Source organism: Mauremys mutica, chromosome 16, assembly GCF_020497125.1.
Source record: "Mauremys mutica isolate MM-2020 ecotype Southern chromosome 16, ASM2049712v1, whole genome shotgun sequence".
Lineage (NCBI taxonomy): Eukaryota > Metazoa > Chordata > Testudines > Geoemydidae > Mauremys > Mauremys mutica.
In genome coordinates this window covers 8,571,117-8,591,623 of record NC_059087.1, presented here as the reverse complement: position 1 = coordinate 8,591,623, position 20,507 = coordinate 8,571,117, and the positions used below count along the sequence as shown (strand labels likewise).

General features: G+C 39.1%; 1 protein-coding gene across 1 annotated transcript in view; it reads right to left on the bottom strand.

Moving 5' to 3' along the window:
* LOC123351118 (V-type proton ATPase 116 kDa subunit a2-like) overlaps positions 1–20,507 on the bottom strand; it is a 47,104-nt gene that overhangs the window by 10,841 nt on the left and 15,756 nt on the right. Inside the window, exons 18-30 of the mRNA XM_044990327.1 lie at positions 19,589–19,689; positions 16,180–16,731; positions 13,088–13,166; positions 11,319–11,416; positions 8,647–8,784; positions 8,020–8,120; positions 6,990–7,116; positions 6,024–6,106; positions 4,629–4,722; positions 2,898–3,110; positions 2,016–2,166; positions 949–1,088; positions 84–241 (exon numbers count right to left, since the gene is read on the bottom strand). Of these exons, the coding sequence (XP_044846262.1) occupies positions 84–241; positions 949–1,088; positions 2,016–2,166; positions 2,898–3,110; positions 4,629–4,722; positions 6,024–6,106; positions 6,990–7,116; positions 8,020–8,120; positions 8,647–8,784; positions 11,319–11,416; positions 13,088–13,166; positions 16,180–16,731; positions 19,589–19,689 (2,035 nt within the window). The remainder of the gene's footprint in view (positions 1–83; positions 242–948; positions 1,089–2,015; positions 2,167–2,897; positions 3,111–4,628; positions 4,723–6,023; positions 6,107–6,989; positions 7,117–8,019; positions 8,121–8,646; positions 8,785–11,318; positions 11,417–13,087; positions 13,167–16,179; positions 16,732–19,588; positions 19,690–20,507) is intronic.

Sequence of the window (20,507 nt, the reverse complement as noted above, 5' to 3'; positions counted from 1 at the left end):
GCAAAACAGAAGGGAATTAGAGAGTCTTTTCTAAACATTGTATATTTGTTTTAATGGTATAGTAAACAAAGCATACTACTCACTGCCAGATATTTCGTTGAAACATTGCAGAAATATTCCATCCAGAACCAAATATATTTAATGACTTTGAAAAACAGTCATTATAAATCAAGCCAGTGTATACAGAAAATAGACCCATCAACAAAATTATGTATCTCCCTTCAAAGAACATTTTCATGATCTGTAAATATTGAAGAACAGCACTGTTAGCGAGAGCTACGTGAACTTTCATTATCTGCACATTTCCAAGAGAAGCACATGACCACATTAAACAATTATTACAGGGTATAAAGAAAACTAAGACAAACCCAGGAGGAAAAAAAAAAATCAGACAATCTGGATTGAAGACATTGTTTACTAAATTAGTGCCTCTCTTTAAAGCTATCCAATTTGTATCTCACCTTTCATACCTTTAATATCACGTGATAGATTTGCAAGAGTTTTGTCACTATCACTACTGAAGATTTTTACAACAAATGTAGTCTGAAAGTCACATTTTTGCTTTAAACTAAACGTGTATATTTGAGGAACCTATATAGACTCGTACATAGATTCTACATAGACTCACAGAATAGAAACCTAGACCTTCTCTCTATCCTGGAGTCATAATACCATAAAACATGCAAGCTAGGAAATCCCGAGACTAATGATCACTACTGCCATCAGTACCACTACAAATTTTTAAAAGGAGGTAAACTGTCCTCTTGTAGCTAGTTTCTGACCAAGTTTCCTTATCCATTTGGACCAGAGTGAATAGTAGCCTTATCAACCAAAATTAGTATCTTATATTTGTGCAAAGAACAAAGTTTTCAGAAAAACAATAACTGTCCCCTTAAAATTATCTAAATACTGTTTTGTTTGGGATGGGCGGGGGGAGGGTAAGCTTACCTCATCTTGTGATCGAATTAGTCGAGGGTGGTTTTCATAAAGTACCATCAAGAGGGCAAAGATAAACATTAGAAGACCATGTCCAAAGTCTCCAAACATAACAGCAAATAAGAAGGGGAAGGTGATGATGGTGTAGAGGGCTGGGGGGAAAAAAAAAAGCAGCACATCAGATTCGGGTTAATTGCAACCGTATTTATTGTGATATTACAATTATCTGAATTTTGCCTAATACAGTTATACTAAATTAATATAAAGAGGCAGTTACATTCTCTAATGTAATCCTAAAAATGATATGATGGAGTTCTATTTTTATCATCTCACAGTCACTCCATATCAAGTTTGTTGAGTTTACATATTCAAAGATGCTCGAGCTCCCAGCCCTACACACTTAAACTGGGTTGGTTCTGGCTCATGCAGGACCACACTAATGAGGATTCTGCAATTGGAAATTAGTTAACAATTCTGATTATAATGATGCATGAGCAAGAAGAGAATCCAGCTCTTTCCCCCATTGTTGTATTGACTCTATACTGCTAACATGAGTAAAAAAGAAAGATTTATTTTTATCCGTAAAGCTAAAAGAATCTTATCCTCATTGTCATGCCAGAGATGGCTGCAGCAATGCATTCACAGACTCTGTATAGTTATTAAAGTACTTTGGGATCCTTCTGGATGACCGGCTCCATATTTGTGTAAGATCAATTCCATAACTAAGGTTTCCCATTTTCATGATTATCTTTTCTTCCCAATTCTTCTCTCACAAAAGCAAACAAAATTACCAAGACTATGGGTGGAGATACCATAATTAGCTAGTGCCCTCTTTCTCGGTGCTAAGAGAAAACATTGGAAATCAGATCCTTCCTTGTTCCTCAAAGCACTATTTGCATTCTTGATAAAATACTGAAGATTAAAATTGGCCATTAACAATGGAACGTAGAAGTCCCCATTTTCCCCATTACTAAGGGCTTGATTCAGCAAGATACTTAAGCACATGCCCTTTTACTGCTGGGAGAAATGAATAAATAATTAATGCAGTGCAAGATTTCATCAACTGTTAGTGGACAAACCTGGATTAACTTCTCTGTAGTTCCCAACTCCATAAGCATCAACAATGTTTTGGAACCCTGAAGTGAATTTATTGGTACGTATTAAAGTTGGAGGCGTTTCTGTTGTTGGTATGGTGTTCATGAATGAAGAGATTGCAGCTCCGCTCTTTCTCTAGTTATAAAATGAAATGGGACAAAAAATAAATTATATTAAATCATACTGGACATGTACTTTGCTAACCCAGAAGAGAAATTATTTTGATTTTGACAATGTCCACTGAAACAGAAATTGTAAGGTACTTATCTTCAGAACAGAAACTTACTTTCTTATATCTGAGGTACACTGCAGTTTGAGTAACTTTCAAAAACTGCAACAATCTTCTCAAGTGCACTAAGTGTAACACTTGCCTCTCTTTCGACTAGAAATATCTACAATGACCATTTTATACTTAAATCTTTTTAAAGAAAACAAAGTTACAAAATATGAAATTAGATAAGTAATAGATACTTATGAAACAAAGTCAAGATTTGCTATTACAAATAGTCTAATTTACTGTAACGCCAAGCTTATTCTGACAAAGCTAATTTTATCATTTTTATAGTAGGGCCAAATTAGTGCCTTCTAGGGTGATTTCACATGACCTTGTGAGCCAACTCATTCCTTGAGCCCAATCCTGCAGTTCATACACTCAAAAAAACTCCCACTGATACCAACAGGGGTTCTACCCATTACAGTGTTGGAGAGGGCCCATAAGGGCCCTTTAACCTCTGTAGGGAGTTACCTATGACCAGCTATTTTCCCTCTGAAGTAACATTGTTTTATTTATTTCCTTATCTTTATTGTTGGCTCAAAACATTCAAAGTTTTGAATGTGTGTGCACACAATCATATAAAATGACTTACTGATCCTTCCTCGAGTGCTCGACGCAAGTTTGGCAGATCACCTACTGGGCACCAAACCTCAGCAATTAAACATTTATTTGTGACATCAAAACTGCACTGGTTTAGTACATGATGAATGGCTTTCATCTTCTTCACTTGGATAACCCAGGTATAAATGGATTCTGATGCTTTACATAATACTTGTCGTAAGTAATCCTCAGTTTTATGCAGCACCTTTGTCAAAGGAAAAAATAGTGGTAATTGAAAATGTAGATGTAAGTTTGACTACAGGAGGAGCACCGAAACTTTGCCCAACTATGGATCATATTGTTAACTTGCTAGGAGCCCCAAGGACAGACCTAACCTACATAAAGTGGAAGGAATTGCAGCTGCCTTGATTTTAATACAGAGATGCAGACCACAGAGACTATAGTTCTTACCGAATTCTTGATACAAGCAATCCATCACTTGGATCAAGATGCAGCATTGTATGGTGGAACTTGTCATCTGCACAAGTCACACTTATGTAGAAGAGGTGGCCAGCTGCAAGTCACAATGGAATTGCTGCTGAAAGTGGTAGTTAATATTATTATGGCTGCCCTTGAACTACAATAAACAGAACCGACAAGATTAAGGTAAATCTGCATGGGTGGGACACTGGTATCCATGTGAAACTTCAGTGAAGTTAGCAGAGCACCAGACTGGCAAAACGGATAAAGCAGAATACATTAGTGGAATCTAAGTTTTATTTCCTCATCCTCCTCGTGCTGAACATTCTGAAAGTGAAGCCCAATTTACAGAGGCTCATGCAAGGCCTTGGAAAAGTGTTTTTTTTTTTCTTTTTCAAGCATGACAACATCAACTCAGTCTTTCACAGTACTATGGAAAGCTAGCTATTTTGCAAAAAAAGAGAGAAGAGAGCCTGGAGAAAGGCTTCATCACTGACCTTTTCTTTACTCCCTTTATTTAACACATCAAAATAAATATGTCACAATGTAATTAATAAATAAAAACAACTCATTACAAAAGAATTAAAAGATAAAGGAAGGTTTTTGAAAAGGTAGGCTTAATTCTTGAAGTATATTTGTCATATTTTTAGTCAGAGTCTAGTATTTAAATAGTATTTAAAGTTTGGCAAAGCACTCTGGATATATGTAATTTGCTATCAAACATTTATCAACCATTGAAGCACAGTACAACATTAACTAATTTAATCTCTAACATCCTGTGATAGTACATAAGTATTAACATCTCGATTTTACAGAAAGGGAATTAGATGAAGTGGTTAAGTTTCCTGCCAAAGGACACTGCCAGTGCAAGATCATAGATAGGAATTTAGGAATCCTTGGCTCACAATCCTGTGATCTAACAACTAGCCCATGTTTCTCCTTCTATAACCCTGTTACTATCATTGTCCTTTTTTTTTTTTTTAAATAAGGTATTTACGCAGGTCAACTCAACTCAGGTACAATATCTAGTTTTGAACCAGGTCATGCTTTTCAAGTGACTTGCTCCTGGTCACATCCTACTGTCTCATAGTCCTTTGTTCTGACTGCTTTACCACACAGCTACTACATATCTAAAAACCTCTAGTACCTTTTACCAACAAAAGTTTGGGCACTTGAAAAAAAAAAAAGTACACAGCATCAAGTTATAGATGTATCAACATAATTAATACTGCAACTATGGGCTAAGTGGTTATCTATGCTCCAATATCTTCAATGAAAAAGGTACTAGTTACTTTTTACTCACAACATGAAGATCCTGAATGCGAACGTTTAGTCCTTCAATAACATCTCTGCGCTCCTCAGTGGTATTGGGATAGGGGTATACATGACAATGATAGCTGAAGGAAAAAAATACAGATGCCTGAATTAAACATCCAAGCACTTGAAAAAGATCTGTAAGGTGTAGAGCAGCCTTTATGGGTGTGAGTCATACCTCACCAAGAAAACATGTGAAAAATATTGAGAAGCCATAGATAGGTGATGAATTGGGTTGCACCTTTCCCTTTCACTGATCTTGGATCTATCTTGGGTCACAAGAAGTTTGGTCTCAGTCCCCATGTGCACTACAACACATCACCACATAATGTGGCATGATTGGCAGTCACTGCCCAGAAGAGGGCCAGGACTAGAGAAGGACACTGCAGGTAAGGGCTAAGGATTGTTGTGGTTTTGGATCACCCCGCACAGAACTTTGACATGCCATTGTTATTACTCCCTCCCTCATTCTCAGAATTCACTCCATTCAACTATCCAAATCACCTGAATATTTTTATTAATTTCAGACAATTCACTCAATCTATTTTACTGATGGTTTTAAAACAGCTCTCTGTATTTTTGATTTAATCATAGTCTAGTAGATCGTACTCCCAGACCAGTGAACTGAGATCCAAGTTCTCTTCAGAGCTCTACCCCACACCATGTATGACCTTGGTCAAATCACTAAACCTCTCCGTGCTTCTGTTTCCATTTTACAGATGGGGAAACTAATGTACTTATCCCTCCCTTGTAAAGTTCTTCGAGAACTACAAATGAAAAAGCATTAGGTATTATTTGTTCCCCTTCTATTGTTATTTGGCCTACTTAAAGGCAGAGATAGATACTGAACCAAAGTACTGCCAGTGAATGGTTTTAAAACTAAAACAGGGAACTTCAAAATTAATCAAAAGACTGCTGCTTACATTTAACAAAGAAAAAAATAAATAGGACTTGTGAAAACACTAAACAGTATACAATTTGACCCATTAAAGGCCTAATTCAAATCCCACTGAATTCAATGGAAAGACTGGCATTTGACCTCAATGGAAGGTGACTGGCCCTAAGTCCTTTAGTCAAAATTCAAATAGGAAACAATAGAAATGTTAGCATATATCCAGTTGATAAGGTCACTCTTTAGTTGCATACTTAAACTAAATACTTGAATAGGGATCTTAGATAGCAGGATTTGGGCATTTCTTTGTATATTACATAATTATAAAACTAGATTACAATTGGAAAAATAACAAGCAGAAATAATGAAAACTAAATCTTCAAAAATGTCCCATGAAATCAGCATACCCAAGTAATGAAATAGTCACCATAAGCAAAAACTAAACAACATTATTCAATATTCAGTAAAAATGAAATTAGTTTTATTTCTCACCAGTCACATATCTTCTTAACCTTCTGGCCAATCTGTTCACCCCAAAAGGATATTAAAAACACAAACCATTTTCTGATTTCACCCTAAAAATAAACAAACAAATGGATGTTGTTCATTTTAATTATGATTTGTAATTCCACCACAATTTGACAATATTTGGTTGCCAGTTACTCTTATTGGTCGAAAAGGCAAAATTTTACAAAATTTCTGAAGCAAAATAATGAATTTTGATAACAGGAGAAACACCATTAGCAGCATAAAATTCATATACTCTTAAAAGAGACCTAAAAAGGAAAATGTCTTAGTGCCTTTTTTTAATTCATGTTGGATTAACACACATCTTTTGGGAGGGGATAAAAGATAAATCAATTTTTTTTTCTATTCTTTCTCTTATTCACCTTAGAAATATCTGTAGTACAAGAAAAGCTCACCCTTTAAGAATTATAGTGTTACAAATTAGATCTATAACAATATTTTCAATAGAGAAAACAGAGTACAGCACTGTGAGGCAGTCTTAACTTGCCTAGAATCTTTTAATGTTTAAAGTTTAGAAAAAAACAAATCTTTGCAGATGATCAAACATTCCTTTATTATTGTAATAGCAGATAAAATGACTATATAATATTTAAAGTACTGTACGTGACTGGTTAATAAATACCTAAGTAGTCATTAATGCCATGTACCTTACTCAAGATATCCTGCCATAAAACCATCACCATTTCACAATGAGACTCCACATATGTCAAGCTGAACTACAGAAACTGCTGATTCTTACTTCTGCAGTGATAACAGGATCAGGACCAACATCTGTTTTGGGTTTTTTTAAATTCACAAGGATATTGAAAACTCATTAACATTCCCTTTTTATCTACTGCTGGACAACTAATGACCTTTCCCCTGAGAATCATCTCATCTAATTGTATGATGAGTAAACATAAAGAAATGGTAGCTATGACGTTTACTCACTGTATCTGGATCTTCCAGACATTCATCCAGCTCTGCATAAGTAAGAATGGTATATCCTTTGCAGACTCTCCATAGCATTTTTTCAAATGCTTCAATTTTTGCTTGGTGAACTAAACCAGATATAAATCTATATAAAAACAGACATGTTATAAGAGTAAACCAAAGCCCACAGGAAAAGTCAAAACTTAACAATATAGTTTCTCTAAGACGACTCTAATTATAATAGTTTAGCATCAGAATTTTTATAGAACAAAATGTCATACCAAACAAATGCTGACTAATTTTCTTTTATTTCCACTCTACAATGTATAATACGTAAGCTTATGCCCAAATAAATTTGTTAGTCTTTAAGGTGCCACAAGGATTCCTCGTTGTTTTTACTGATACAGACTAACACAGCGACCTCTCTGAAACTAATACCCAAACAGTACATTCTACATCGGGAAGAAAAATGTAGAGTACTTGTCTGAGCACACATCTCTGAATCAACAAATTCCCTCTGTACCAAATTACTCAATTGTTCTGCACCTCATAGATTTTCCATTTGCAACATGTGATATTACCTACTTCACAGAGGAGAGGTGAGGATTTGTGTTGTATATCACTTTGAAAATATGTATGTGTTAAGTATTAAACATGTTATTATCTTTACAACTTTCATGTTGTCATTACTAGTTCATTAAAATGCTACCTTGGGATAAAAAAGGCACCACACTAGATCATTACATTCTATTATTATAAGCATACATTGTGCGTAATACAAATGTTTTATCAGTTTAATGAAGATTTTTGGTAGTATTTTGGGGGCAATCCTGCTGCTTTTAAGTTGATGTCAAAATCTAGCCCGGTAAGTCTAAGACACAGCTAATATAAATTGGCATTGCTCACTTGAAGTAACTGGAGCTACACCAATTTACACCAGCAGAGGATCTGGCCCAATATTTAGAGTAGTTTTACAACAGTGCATCAAGACTTGATCTGCCACACTTGACCAATAAGATTTCTGTTCACATATTCTATCGTTACCTACCCTAGCTTGGCACCCAGTCTATGCATACAAGTGTAGTCCACCAAAGGATCATTTTCTAAAGATGGGAATTCCTCATAATTGGCATGTAAACTGGATTCATACTGAGAAACAAAAGATACAGATACTTTCAGGAAGTTCAATATTTTAGTCAATTTGATATCATAAAACCAACTAAAAATTCAATGCAAAAAATGTCCCATATAGGATTTCAGACAAGCAAGGTTTCAGGATCTCAGGTGAATGGCCTTTTGTCAGCATTCAAAAATACTGTAGCAAAGATTCTACGACAGTATTGTAACCGCAACTCGTGTATATAAAAAGTCAAGTCATTCCTTCATCCAATTTCTACTAGGTTGCAATAAAAGCATTTAAATGACTGGATTCTTAGATGGTTAATTCTTTAGCGCAGGACTGCCTTTTCATTGTGTATGTGTATAGAGAGCCTGGCACAATGGGTTCACAATCCCTGACTGGGATCTACAGGAGCTACATAATAGAAAAAATAATAAAGGACAAGACACTGCATGTTGTTGTAAAGACTGCCAAGTTATATAATTACTAATATTATACTTATAAGACAAAATTTTACATGAAAATACAAACTTCCCTATGTAGTATACACAGTACCTCAACAGGTCTTTTGACAAAGGTTTGTGTGATTCGCAACATGTATGTATACTCTGTCAACTCAAGCAGGTTTTTCTTCAACTTTTCTTTGTTTTTAGTCACCTCCCTCAATTCTGTCTCTAGCTTCTGCAACTGTTCCTAAAAAATGGAAAAAGACACTATCACTTTCCTTCTCCACTGAAAGTTGGGGATAGTTGTTTCTAATTATTTAATGCTTTTTACCAAACATGATCATTTAAATATAGATATATATCAAGGAGAGCATCAGAGACAGTTAATTCTTCAGTCTGGTCAAATTAAACAATATACGCATCTAAAATAAGGAATGTTTGACCATTTATTCTGATAATAAATACAGTCTATTTTTTACAACTTGTTCTAGAACTGACATTTTGGCAGGCCATTTAATTCATTTGAAAGAGCAAAGGAAACATTCCAAAAATTATTTGCTACCGGTTATATATTTTAAATTAAGTAAGAGCTACAATAAATCTTGTAATCTAAATCATCTGTGAAAAATGCCTATTAGTACATTTGGCAGAAGATGATGACAAGATACGGAAATCAGAATAATTTTCAGCAGAGATGGAAGTTATTTAAATCCTCAAAGAAGAAAGTTATTTTCAGTTGCAGAATAAATACAAAGACACATCCTTCATTTTCCTTCCTTTTCTCCCACATTCACTATCCATCAGTTTCCAACCTGTTTTCCAACCACCCTTTTGTTTTTATATTATATAGTCTGGGGCTCCTTTTGAAAAAAGTGTCTAATGTTATACTCAGATCCTGTAAATACACCCACGCATAACTTTACTCATGAGTATTCCCATCAAAATCAATGGGACTAACAAATTGAGTAACATTACACACATGCTTAAATGTTTATAGGGTCGGGGCCTTTGTCACTAGAGTCAAGGCCAGCCCTAGACCAAATGGCGCCACAGATGAGGTGCATCTTCAGCTCCTCCCCACCCCATTTGTTAAACTTTTGAATACCTTATTTTTTATTGCATTTTTAGACCATTTCACTACTTTGTCTCACAATTTGCATGCATGATTTATCCCGGTCATATAAGACGCTGACAACAAAAACAGTACCCCAAGCCCAGCACCCAAGGCAGCCTCCTGCCCCTAAATCCAGCCCTGACTGAAGTTACACCAAGGGAAAATCTGGCCAGCTATCTTTTTCTAGCCCAGGATCTCTTTTGTTTTGTTTTATCTATACAAAGTACTGAATGCTTTCAATTCCCAGATTTCTCAATGCAAACTCTGCATGTTTAGATGCTTGCAGAGTCCTAGTTAAATCCCTACTTAGCTTGCAAGGAAAGATAAGACAATCCCATATTTTACTAGCTTTTTTTCAGAAAAAGATCTAACATCTATATTCACACAATAAGAAATTTTTAAAACTTTATAAGTTAGTTTGCCTCACTGATGCAAGAGATTCCCAATTTTTTAATTATTAAGCACTAAGGTTTGGATCCTTCAGTCTGCCTACGCCACTTTGCATTGTGTAAGCTTGATACCCCACTGGCATCACTACCATAAATTAGGGCTGCCTCTGTGCATCCTTAGCTTGTACCAGAGCTGGACAGCTCTTAATCAGAATTAGGTCCTAAAAGGTTTTACAGTATGAATGACTGACTTTTGAATGAGATTATAAAACATATACCAGGGGTGGTCAAACTGCAGCTCACAAGCTGCATGCAGCTCTTTTACAGTTAAAGTGCGGTTCACAGAGCCCCTTGCCCCTCCCCTCATTCTGTGCCTACCAGACTTGGGGAGGGAGGAGCTCGGGGCTTCTGCCCTGCAGTGGGATGGCAGAGCTTCAGTCCCGTGGGGCGCGCCTGTGGGGGCTTGGGGCTTCAGCCCCAGCAGGCACCTCCAGTAGGACTGACGCCTCGGGCCCCAGCAGGCTTGCCCCGCTCTCAAGCTTCTGAAGATTTTCGTATGTGGCTTGAAAGGCCAGTAAGTTTGGCCACCCCTGACATTCAACTCATCTCTGCATTTTACAAACAATTGTTTCTACCGAGATACTGTAAATAGAAATCAATTCAACAGCATCTAAACAAAACAGCTGCCTGCTTTCTGTGGATTCAGTGCCTGCTCAGCTTTCACATTCACAACTGCCACTGGAGTTATATATGCTAAACGACTGCAATATTGGATACACTCTCAAAGTGACCTACAAGACTAAAAGATTATAGTCACAGTAGTTAATTTGTTTGGGAATCCTGATAAGCCAGGTAAACCAGCATACTCAGTATGTCAAAACAAGAGATGCAAACAAGCTCTGAGTTAAAAAGACAAAAAATTAAGAGTTAACTTTAGCTCTGCCACAGAAAAGCCCACATCAATACCACATCTTCACTCCAGTCTCTAGCATATCACTGACTGAAAGAGAAAAAGCTACAGAAGGGAAAGCTTGAGCGCAAAGTAAAGAAATATTTTTTTCTAAGTTATGCCAACCTGAGAGCAGCATTAAGCACAGAACTGTTAGGTTAAAAACAATTAAAGGTCAAATACCAAAAGGTGCTGAGCACCTGCAGCATTCGGTTTAGTAAAGGAGAACAGCAAATTCTCAGGATTTGTTCCAAAATGAAGGAAATCAAAATTCAGTTCCAAGATCCAATCCTACCCTTTCATTTCTGTAAAATTATTTAAAGAGTTACCTGGATTTCTAACATGTGTTTAAGATGAGGGGCAGCAGGAGCAGTATCTCCTTCAGGAAGAGGAATATCAGCTTTCTTAATTTCTTGAACTAGAAATCCTGGAGTAAGAACAGAAAAAGGATTGGAAAAAGAATTGTATTATGCAACATTTTTCAAAACATATTGCCTAGATAACTTACTTAAGGGTCCAAACTTGCTTGAACGCCCCCTGAAAGCTACGGAGCACCCTGTCAGCAGTCATTGAGGGCGCTAAGGATATTGCAAAATCAGGCTCTAGAGACCTTATCTTTTTCTGATTCTGATATAGTCTTTCGAGCTACTGAGCACTAAGGACCTTTAAAGGGGATACAAGGTGATGGAGTTATTTGGGGGGGGGAGGTCATTTAAAATACAAGGCATATTTTTAAGTATTTGTGGAATTATATCTCTTCAGCCATTAAGTCTTTGCAGAAAACTTTTAACATTTCATGATACCTCTTCAGGAGACTCCCTTCCCCTAATTATGCCTTCTGCAAAAACTGATGTCCTGCTCACTGATCCGTGTGTGCAGTGAAGATCCTTCAAAGTAGGTGGGGCAAGGGTAGCCTTGACAATAAATGTAAAACATGCAGAGCAATGGAAGAGTTGAGACAGCTACAAAAAGAATGTGGGTTTTACATGACCTAAACAAACAGCTCATAAGAGGTTAGCAAAAACATTTCCATAAAGAGAATTTACGATATTTTTCCAACAACATATGGAAGCAAGCTGAAACTCAATTTAAAAAACCTAGTTACCACTAATCCACTAGCATGTGAATGTAATTATGGGCACAGAAGGCTATTTTTCAGGAGTGCTTGAAAGTTCAATAACTGAAGGTCACCTTGTGCACTAATATACTTAATTACTAAGGAATTCATTCTAGAGAGAAAGTTCCATTTTCCTAATCAGAATTTTAAACAGAATTTATGTTGAAACAGTTGCAGTAATTTACCAGCAATAGGGTTTAGAAACTCTTCTACCACCCCAGGTGTTTTATTAAAAATATTTATGGCTGCCCCTCAGTCTCTGGTGGCTTGTGTATATTTAAAATGCTGTAGCACTTCATAGAATTGCTACACTGCATACCCTGACGAGAGATAAACAGACATCACTAAACTCATTTTACAGCTGGAGAAATGGAGGCACAGAGAGGTTAAGTGACTTGCCCAAGGTAACACAAAGTGTCAATAGCAAAATAAGACCTGGTCAACACCTAAAAATTAGATTGGCTAGCTATGTCACTCAGGCCAGTAAAAAATTTTACACCCTGAGCAACATACGTAGGTTGCAGTGTAGATGTAGCTAGGTCAATAGAAGAACTCTTCTGTTGATCTCTCAGAGGGGTGGATTAACTACACCAATGGAAAAAACCCTTCTGCCAATGGAGGAAGCATCTACTAGGATACTACAATGGCACAGCTGCAGCACAGTAGCTGTCATAGTCTATGCTACGGTTGCTACGCAGTCTAAGAAACATCTATTTGTTTTCATTCTCAGTACAGTGACCAATTCCCTGAACCATTCTGATTCCCAAATTTCTAACCATCATAGACGCTACAGAATATATAAAAGAAAGTCTCAGATTTCGAAGTCATAGTGCTCAGATTCTGTTGTGATCAGCATAATAAAAGAACACAGATAAATAAGATCTCTAATGTAGTAGTACTCTGATAATTAAAGTTTACATAAAGTAAAGACACAGCTTAAGAGATTAGTTTGATAAAGAAAAATATTAAATCAAAGCTTACCAAGTATCCTTTCCATTTCTTCACACTTCTTCACTTCACCCACAAATTTTCTCTGAAATACACTTACACTGGGGTTGAGCTGAGGGTGAAGGAGGAAAAATACTCATTAAATATTCATTAAATATTTATCTCAACTGTAATTCCGCCAAATACAACTGCTTCATCGACTTTAGAGCCCCAATATTACAAACGCTTGTGCTCAACAATTTTACAAACATGAACAATCCAACGAAACTAATAACGTGTGTAAGAGTTTGCAGGATCAGGGCCCATAACTGCCAACCAGCACTGTTTCATTTGAAGTCTGTTGCTGTGATACTAAAACTGAATTAGAACCACGGAAGGTAACTCCTCCCAGCAGATGCTCCTCTTCATTTAGGAAGATGTAAAGGGATTTCAAACAACAAAATTCAATTAAAACAGATCAAAACCTTCTGCCTCTTTTTTGGCAGACTGTAGAAATAATTACATCCAATAGAGAAACCATTCCAATTTTTACTTATTTTTTAATTTAAGGCCCTATGACTCCAAATAAGACAGGCAGATTTAGGATTCAACCCTTCACCCACTGCAGTGAATGGGAGTTTTGTCACTGAACTTCAGTAGAATCTGAAAGTGAATTCAAGTATAGAAACTTCATTTTACTACAAAGCTACTTTCCCAATGTTGTAAGTTGTATGTGCAGTGTTCATGGATGTGTATTCAACTTTAGGGCTGGAATTATCATCATGGTTTTTGTATTATCGGCTTGAAAATATGTATGTATTGTATCTTCCTTTTCTCTGCAGCACTAAAAATTAAGGGCCTGACAATAATACCCTTAATCATGCAAGCTGTCCTTTCAGGATTGATTTCAAATGGTACTACTCACAAAAACAAGAGTTGCAGAATCATACCCTAAAATGATATTTGGATGACAGGGCACAAGTTGTCTTTAAACACAGTTTTAGTGTTAATAGTAATTATTATAAATCATTTTCTTCCTATCTACCATATTTACTTTCCAGTTTCCCTTCAGAAGTTACTTCTAATTAAAAAATCTGAAAGGCAGTTGGAAAAAAAATTCTGAAGTTTCAGCCATTAAGCAAAGATCACAACAAATCAGACAAACAACAAAACAAAATTTACTACTGACCACCTCTATTTTACATTAGGCAGGGACTTGGTTTCACCTGCTAAAGGAAATTCTGCCTATACCTCCAGAAACAGGTATGCTTTAAAACTGGCAGAAAAAGACCATCTGCAATACTGATGTGATCAGAAAATGAACTCTGCATCTTTTTAAACAGTTCAGATGCTTCTACTGGCCTACCACTTGGATGTGCATTCATAATAATTGAGACCATATACTCCAAGACTGAAATCAAAGGGGTTCCAAGTGGATGTGAGGGTTCACCCACCTAGATCTGATTACAAAATCAAGGCCTAAATGACCTCTGGGCCAGGGTTAGGAAAGAATCTCCCCGGATGTGTTGACACAGACTTTGGAAGGTTTGAGGCATTGCTTTGCTGACCTTCCCTTAGAATTAAATGGGTGTTTCCCATACAGTCACTTTAAAGCAACTGTGGGACGAGGAGAGGCATTGGTGTTCCTCACCAATCTAGGTAGTTTTGCCATATGCACAAATTTTCCCTCCAGTGGCAGGGAAATGGAGTGAATTATCTAATCAGTCTTCTCCATCTCTAATTTATGATCTGCCTCAGGAGATTATGGAGCTACTACAGACAGTTAAAGAGGAAATTTATCTGCTAGTGTGTGTTGAAATTTCAATGATTAGTTACACCATAAGTGGATCTTTGAGTTGCCACCCAACCCAACATCTCTGGGACTATTCCAATTTTCCAAGCATTATCCCACCTCTTGGAAGCCTATTACACTTACATTTTATAGCGTTCTAACTTGCTGGCTCAGGAGTGTGAAAAATTACCCCTCTGAGCGCAACAAGTCTGAGTACTTTAAAGCGCTAGTGTAGACAGGCTCTCAGTGCTCAGAGCTAATCCCCTCATGGACGTGGATTACCAGGAGCGCTGGGAGAGAGCTCGGGCACGACCACACTCACACTTCAAAGCGCTGCCCGGGGAGCATTCCCATAGCAATGCTTTGAAGTTTCTAGTGTAGATATACCCTATGTTGCGTGACATTAACAGATAATATCTATTTAGAGGCCCATCATCACATCACAATATGGTTGTGTCTCCTCACTGCAAAAGCATAAAATAAATGCCAGCTGCCCCTCAGTCTCTGGTGGCTTGTGTATACTTAAAATGCTGTAGCACTTCATAGAAGACACTGCATACCATGATGAGAGGGTTTCTCCTGTCAGTGTAGATAATCCACCTCCCTAAGAGGCAGTAGCTAGGTTGACAGAAGAATTTTGCTGTCTGCCTAGAGCTGTTTTCACCAGGGTAGGTTGGTTTAAGTGTATTGCTCACGGATGTGGATTTTTCACACCCCGGAGTAACTAGAGTTATACTGACTTAATTTCCTAGTGTAGACCAGGCCTGATATTGTTGCTCACATCCTGGTATTTCCAGAATCAGGCTGATTTTCTCTGAAAAATCCCATAACCCATAGGGATGGCGCATGAGAAGGATTGTTGGGTTGTCAGGAGTAGTCATCTTGGTATGAGAGGATAGAGTCAGGAGGGGAGTCTCAGGGTGAGGGGATGGGAGAGGAGGAGTAGGAATGGGGGCAGGAGTCAGGAGGGGAGTCTCAGGGTGAGGAGATGGGGAGGAGGAGTAGGCATGGGGGCAGGAGTCAGGAGGGGAGGAGTGTCAGGGTGAGGGGATGGGGAGGAGGAGGGATCGGGGGGATGGGGGCAGGACTCAGGAGGGGAGGAGTGTCAGGGGGAGGGGATGGGGAGGAGAGGAATCGGGGGGGGGAAATGGGGGCAGGAGGGGAGTCTCGAGCTGAGGGGATGAGGCCGGAGAAGGAATGGGGGCGGAACTAGGGGCAGGAGTCAGAAGGCGAGGCTCGGGGGAGGGGACGGGGCAGGAAGAGGAAGCGGGGGGAGAAGGGGACAGGAAGCGGGGGTCCCTCGGGCGGAGAAGATGGGCAGGAGGGGATAGGAAGTCCCCCCACCCATACTCACGTCTCTGAACTCGGCCAGGCCCCTCTCGCCCAGCTCGCTGAGGCACTCATAGGCCGAGCCCGCCTGCAGGAAGAGCTGGGCCAGGCACATACTCTCGCTGCGGAACAGGGAGCCCATGATGAGCCCTGGGCCGGCGTGGGGTGGAGGCTGCGGCCTCCCGGCCCCCACACGCCAAACGGGCTGACGAGGATCACCGGGCCCTGTAGCGCGACCGCCTCCCGCGGGACTCGGCGGGCTCCCCCATCCCCGGGGCCATGGAGAGAGCTCAGCTCCTGCGTCCGCGAGCAGCAACTCCAGCCGCTTCCGGTGTCTAAGCCTCCCCCTCAGCGGGCCGGGGCAGCGCGGGCCGAGCGGCGGCGAGCCCGGCGCTCCTCCGCCCCGCCCCCGGGCCGAGCGGCAGAGCGCGCGGGGAAAGGGGCAGGGCGCTGAGCTAGGGCGGAGGCGCCTCTCAGAGCAGCCGCCAGCCGGGTTCAGCGAGCCGCCTGCGAAGGAGCGCTCCGGGCCGGGGCTCAGGACTCGCCCGGCGCTTTGGCTGGGGAGCGAGGTGTCCGCCTGCACCGCAGAGAGCAGCCAGCTCACCGCCATTCTCCCCCCGGGGGCTGATGTGCCTTCGCTAAACCCTGATGAAAACTACTGAGCCTTGGCTCCTTTCAGGATTTACAGCCACACCCCTGAGCCGGGTCGGTTCTCTCATAAAGCCCCAAAGATTTTGGCAGAGCAGAGCGCCTTAAAACTGTAGGGGGCCTGCGAACTTGTGTGAAAACTACAACTACCCTGTCTTCACCAGGCGTTTATCTTGTATTAAGTATCAGAGGGGTAGCCTGGTAGACTGGATCTGTAAAAAGCAACAAGGAGTCCTGTGGCACCTTATAGACTAACAGATGTATTGGAGCATGAGCTTTCGTGTGTGAATACCCACTTTGTCAGATGCATGTCAGACGAAGTGGGTATTGACCCACAAAAGCTTATGCTCCAATACTTCTGTTAGTCTATAAGGTGCCACAGGACTCTTTTTGTTGCTTTTTAATCTTGTATTTGTTACCTCGAGTTAAGAACACACCTTTTCTCCCTACTAAAGGCACCCTCAATTGAGAAAACCCCCATGGAAAGTTTCACTAGACCCCCGAGGCAGCTCCCATCTGAGTCACAGTTTATCTCCCACACACACAGTTTTCAAGAAGGTTCAAATTAACCACTGAAGTTTGGGCCTATTATGTCTAACAAAGAGGGGACTGAAAAATAGCAGTTTGGTTTGGAAAACCTCATTAGCCAGCTTTGGGTTTAGCAAAATGTAAATCAGGGATGGTTGTGGGCTTGATTAATCCCCAAGGATGTGGCAAATGGATCCAGTCCTCAGCAAACTACAAAACACTTTCCTTCACCCCAAAGGGGAGGACGTTGAAACTAGCATTAAAGTAAATCCCCAGGCCCTTTGGAGGGAGATGCAAGGACAGAAAATCTGCTTCAGCAGCAAAGAAATAAACTGCCCCCTTCTTTCCTCATAGTCTTGGATTACCTCTCAGGCCTGCTCTAAATTTCATCCATTGGAGGTAAGGAAACTCTTTAACTGGGAAAATTCAGTCATTTTTAAAGCCTCTCCCTTATGAAAATGAGATTTTGAGCCATGTGTTTTAATGAGATAATTACTATTTTTATTCATGAGATATTTACCGTCATATCCATTACTCAATCATTTTTCTTTAAAATCTCATTCAAATTGTCCAAACTTGAAACAGATGCCTCCACCTCTGCCTCTAAAATGATCCAGTAGCTATGACAGATGGCAAAACTTCCATACAAGAACAGATTTAGAAGAGCAAAATATTTTTGCTTAGAAAGAGGAGTGAGGAGAGATTATAAAGACTATATACTTTTAGACAGACAGATGAGATAAGTAAGCTGTAATTTTTTATCATGTCCCATAAGATAAGAGCACTTAAATTTTAAATGGTTCCTGGCAATTTTTAATATATCCCACTTTAAAAAAAAACCTAGACTTAATTCCTGCTTTTATGCAGTAACTGGATATTTCTAAATGTATCTACTTCAAACCACAACATACAGTACATACATATTTTTGTAAAGAAGTCACCTGTGAAGGGGGGGAGGAGGTGGAATTTATGTCTGCAAGAGGTTTTGGGTGAGAAAACCGTTCTAGCCAGGTGTTTAGCCTGTTAAGTCTAGTCTCTAGAAATCATGTATCAATTTTGTTTTATATGTAACCCTTCTGTTTCCATTATCCTTACTCACTATTTCTTGAATCTTGATCTTTGATAATAAACTTATGATTGTTTTCACTACAAATATATCTCAGTGCTGAGGTATTGTACAAGGAGCTGATCCTGAGCTGAATCATTCAAGCTGGTGTGTATACTGTTTTCTGGGAGTATTCAGTGCATAAAGGGCTGAACACTACATGGGAACTCGTCAGAGGGGCTTGAGGACTGGAATACACCTAAGGTTAACCTGTAAAACAGAGTAAGAGCTAGGATGACTCAGAGAAGATTGTCTGGATGGCTAACAGACTGGGGGTATCAAGGCACTGACCCCCAGTTAAGCACAAGCAAGCCTCTCTCTCACTGGAGGCAGCGGGGTAAAGGTGACTCTCAGTCCTAGGCAAGTTGAGAACATCACATTCCCACACTGGTTATACAGAGTCATCCAGCAAAAGCAAGAAAAACAAGATTTGATCTTAAAAGAATTGGCTGTTTTTTATTTTCTTAAAAAATACTTCTTGTTAACATGTACAGAAGGAGAAATTGTTTTCCTTTGCAGATATATTTTTAAACAACAATTAACATCACAAAGGGAAATAAACACAGTGACTACTACTGTAAATCTGATAAGGCATTTATAGCAGCTTTTTAGATGATGCTTTTTAAAATGGGAAACCAACTTCATTGGGATTATTGCTAGTATTCCAAATGATTTATTTCCAGAGTGATCCAGCAAACTGGAAAAACTAAATTAATTGTAAAGCTCAATCTTAAATTGCTTAGAGAACACTAGTTGTGTACTTGAATTAATCATTAACTGAAGTTTTTATCTTTTATCAGTAAATACTCAAACATCTTACAGTTTAGGTATGAATCCACCCATGCAGTCTACCTCCTAAATCAATGTCACAGGAATGCACTCTGGCAGATCCATTTACAGGATCTAGCCCTTAATTAACAGATTATCTTTTTTTTTAAAAACTAATGCAACCATTTTCTGTATAGAACAGACATTAATTTTACATCTGAGTATTTATATAAAAATATACAAAATCCAGAAATTACTTTTTTCACAAGATTTATAATAAAAATACTACTTATTGAAACATTGGTTGAATACAAAAGTGTCAAAAAACACATTAATAAAATGGTTCTCTTTATACTCTCAAATTTTAAACTGTAGTATTATTTCACACTTTAAGGATTCTGCTCCAAGGATTACTCAGAACAGCTGCGAGTAGAAAGAAAAATGCCAGTATCAAGCCTTTGGCAAGACGCTGAGAGTATGGTTCTCCTGAAAGAAAAAAAAAATCTAAATAAATATAAGGATTTATTATATCCTAAATATCCTGGCCCTAAAGTTTTATTTTTATATTGAATTAAACATTAGCTAAAGATAAAAAGCTACAGACTACAACTGAACATGGACCTGAATAAAAGAATGTAGTACAAAACAACTTGAGGCCTCAATCTCGTGCTGTGAACAGTAGGGGCAGTCCTCTGTACCCTTGCAGTTCTCATTGCAGGAGCAGTGCCTTAGTGTGCTTTACAAACATCAGCTATTTAATCCTCACAACCCCCTATTAAGCAGATCATACTCATCTTTTACAAATGGAAAAACTGAAAAGTTAACTGATCTACCAAAATGGCAAAGCCTGGATTGGAACACAGGAGTTCCTAACTCAATTAGCTGAAAGTTGCCAAATGCTACAGGCAAAGGCAGAATACAGAACTTGACAGACTAACAAGCCAGTATTATAGAGCAAGCCATGCATTCTTTTTATAAAGTAGGTTGGCCAGAAAGAAAAGTAAACAGAATGGGGATGTAGCGGGGTAGTCACCCCGCTCCTGCCCCGAGGGGGTTAAAGCAGCCCTGGAGAGGACTATGGCGGAGAAATGCGAGGCTGACTGGAGGAAGCAACCACAGGTGGGGCCATGTCCCAACCAGGCCACAGCTGGCCCTATAAGAGGGCTGAGGGCCATAGACTAAGAGAAACAGTCTCTCTAGCTCTCTAGAGAGAGAAGGACCTGGATGCCTGGGAAGCTGAGGAGGGTACCTAGGGTGGATCAGTGCTGGGAAAGAGCAGAGGGAGCTGCGGAGCCCCAGGCTGC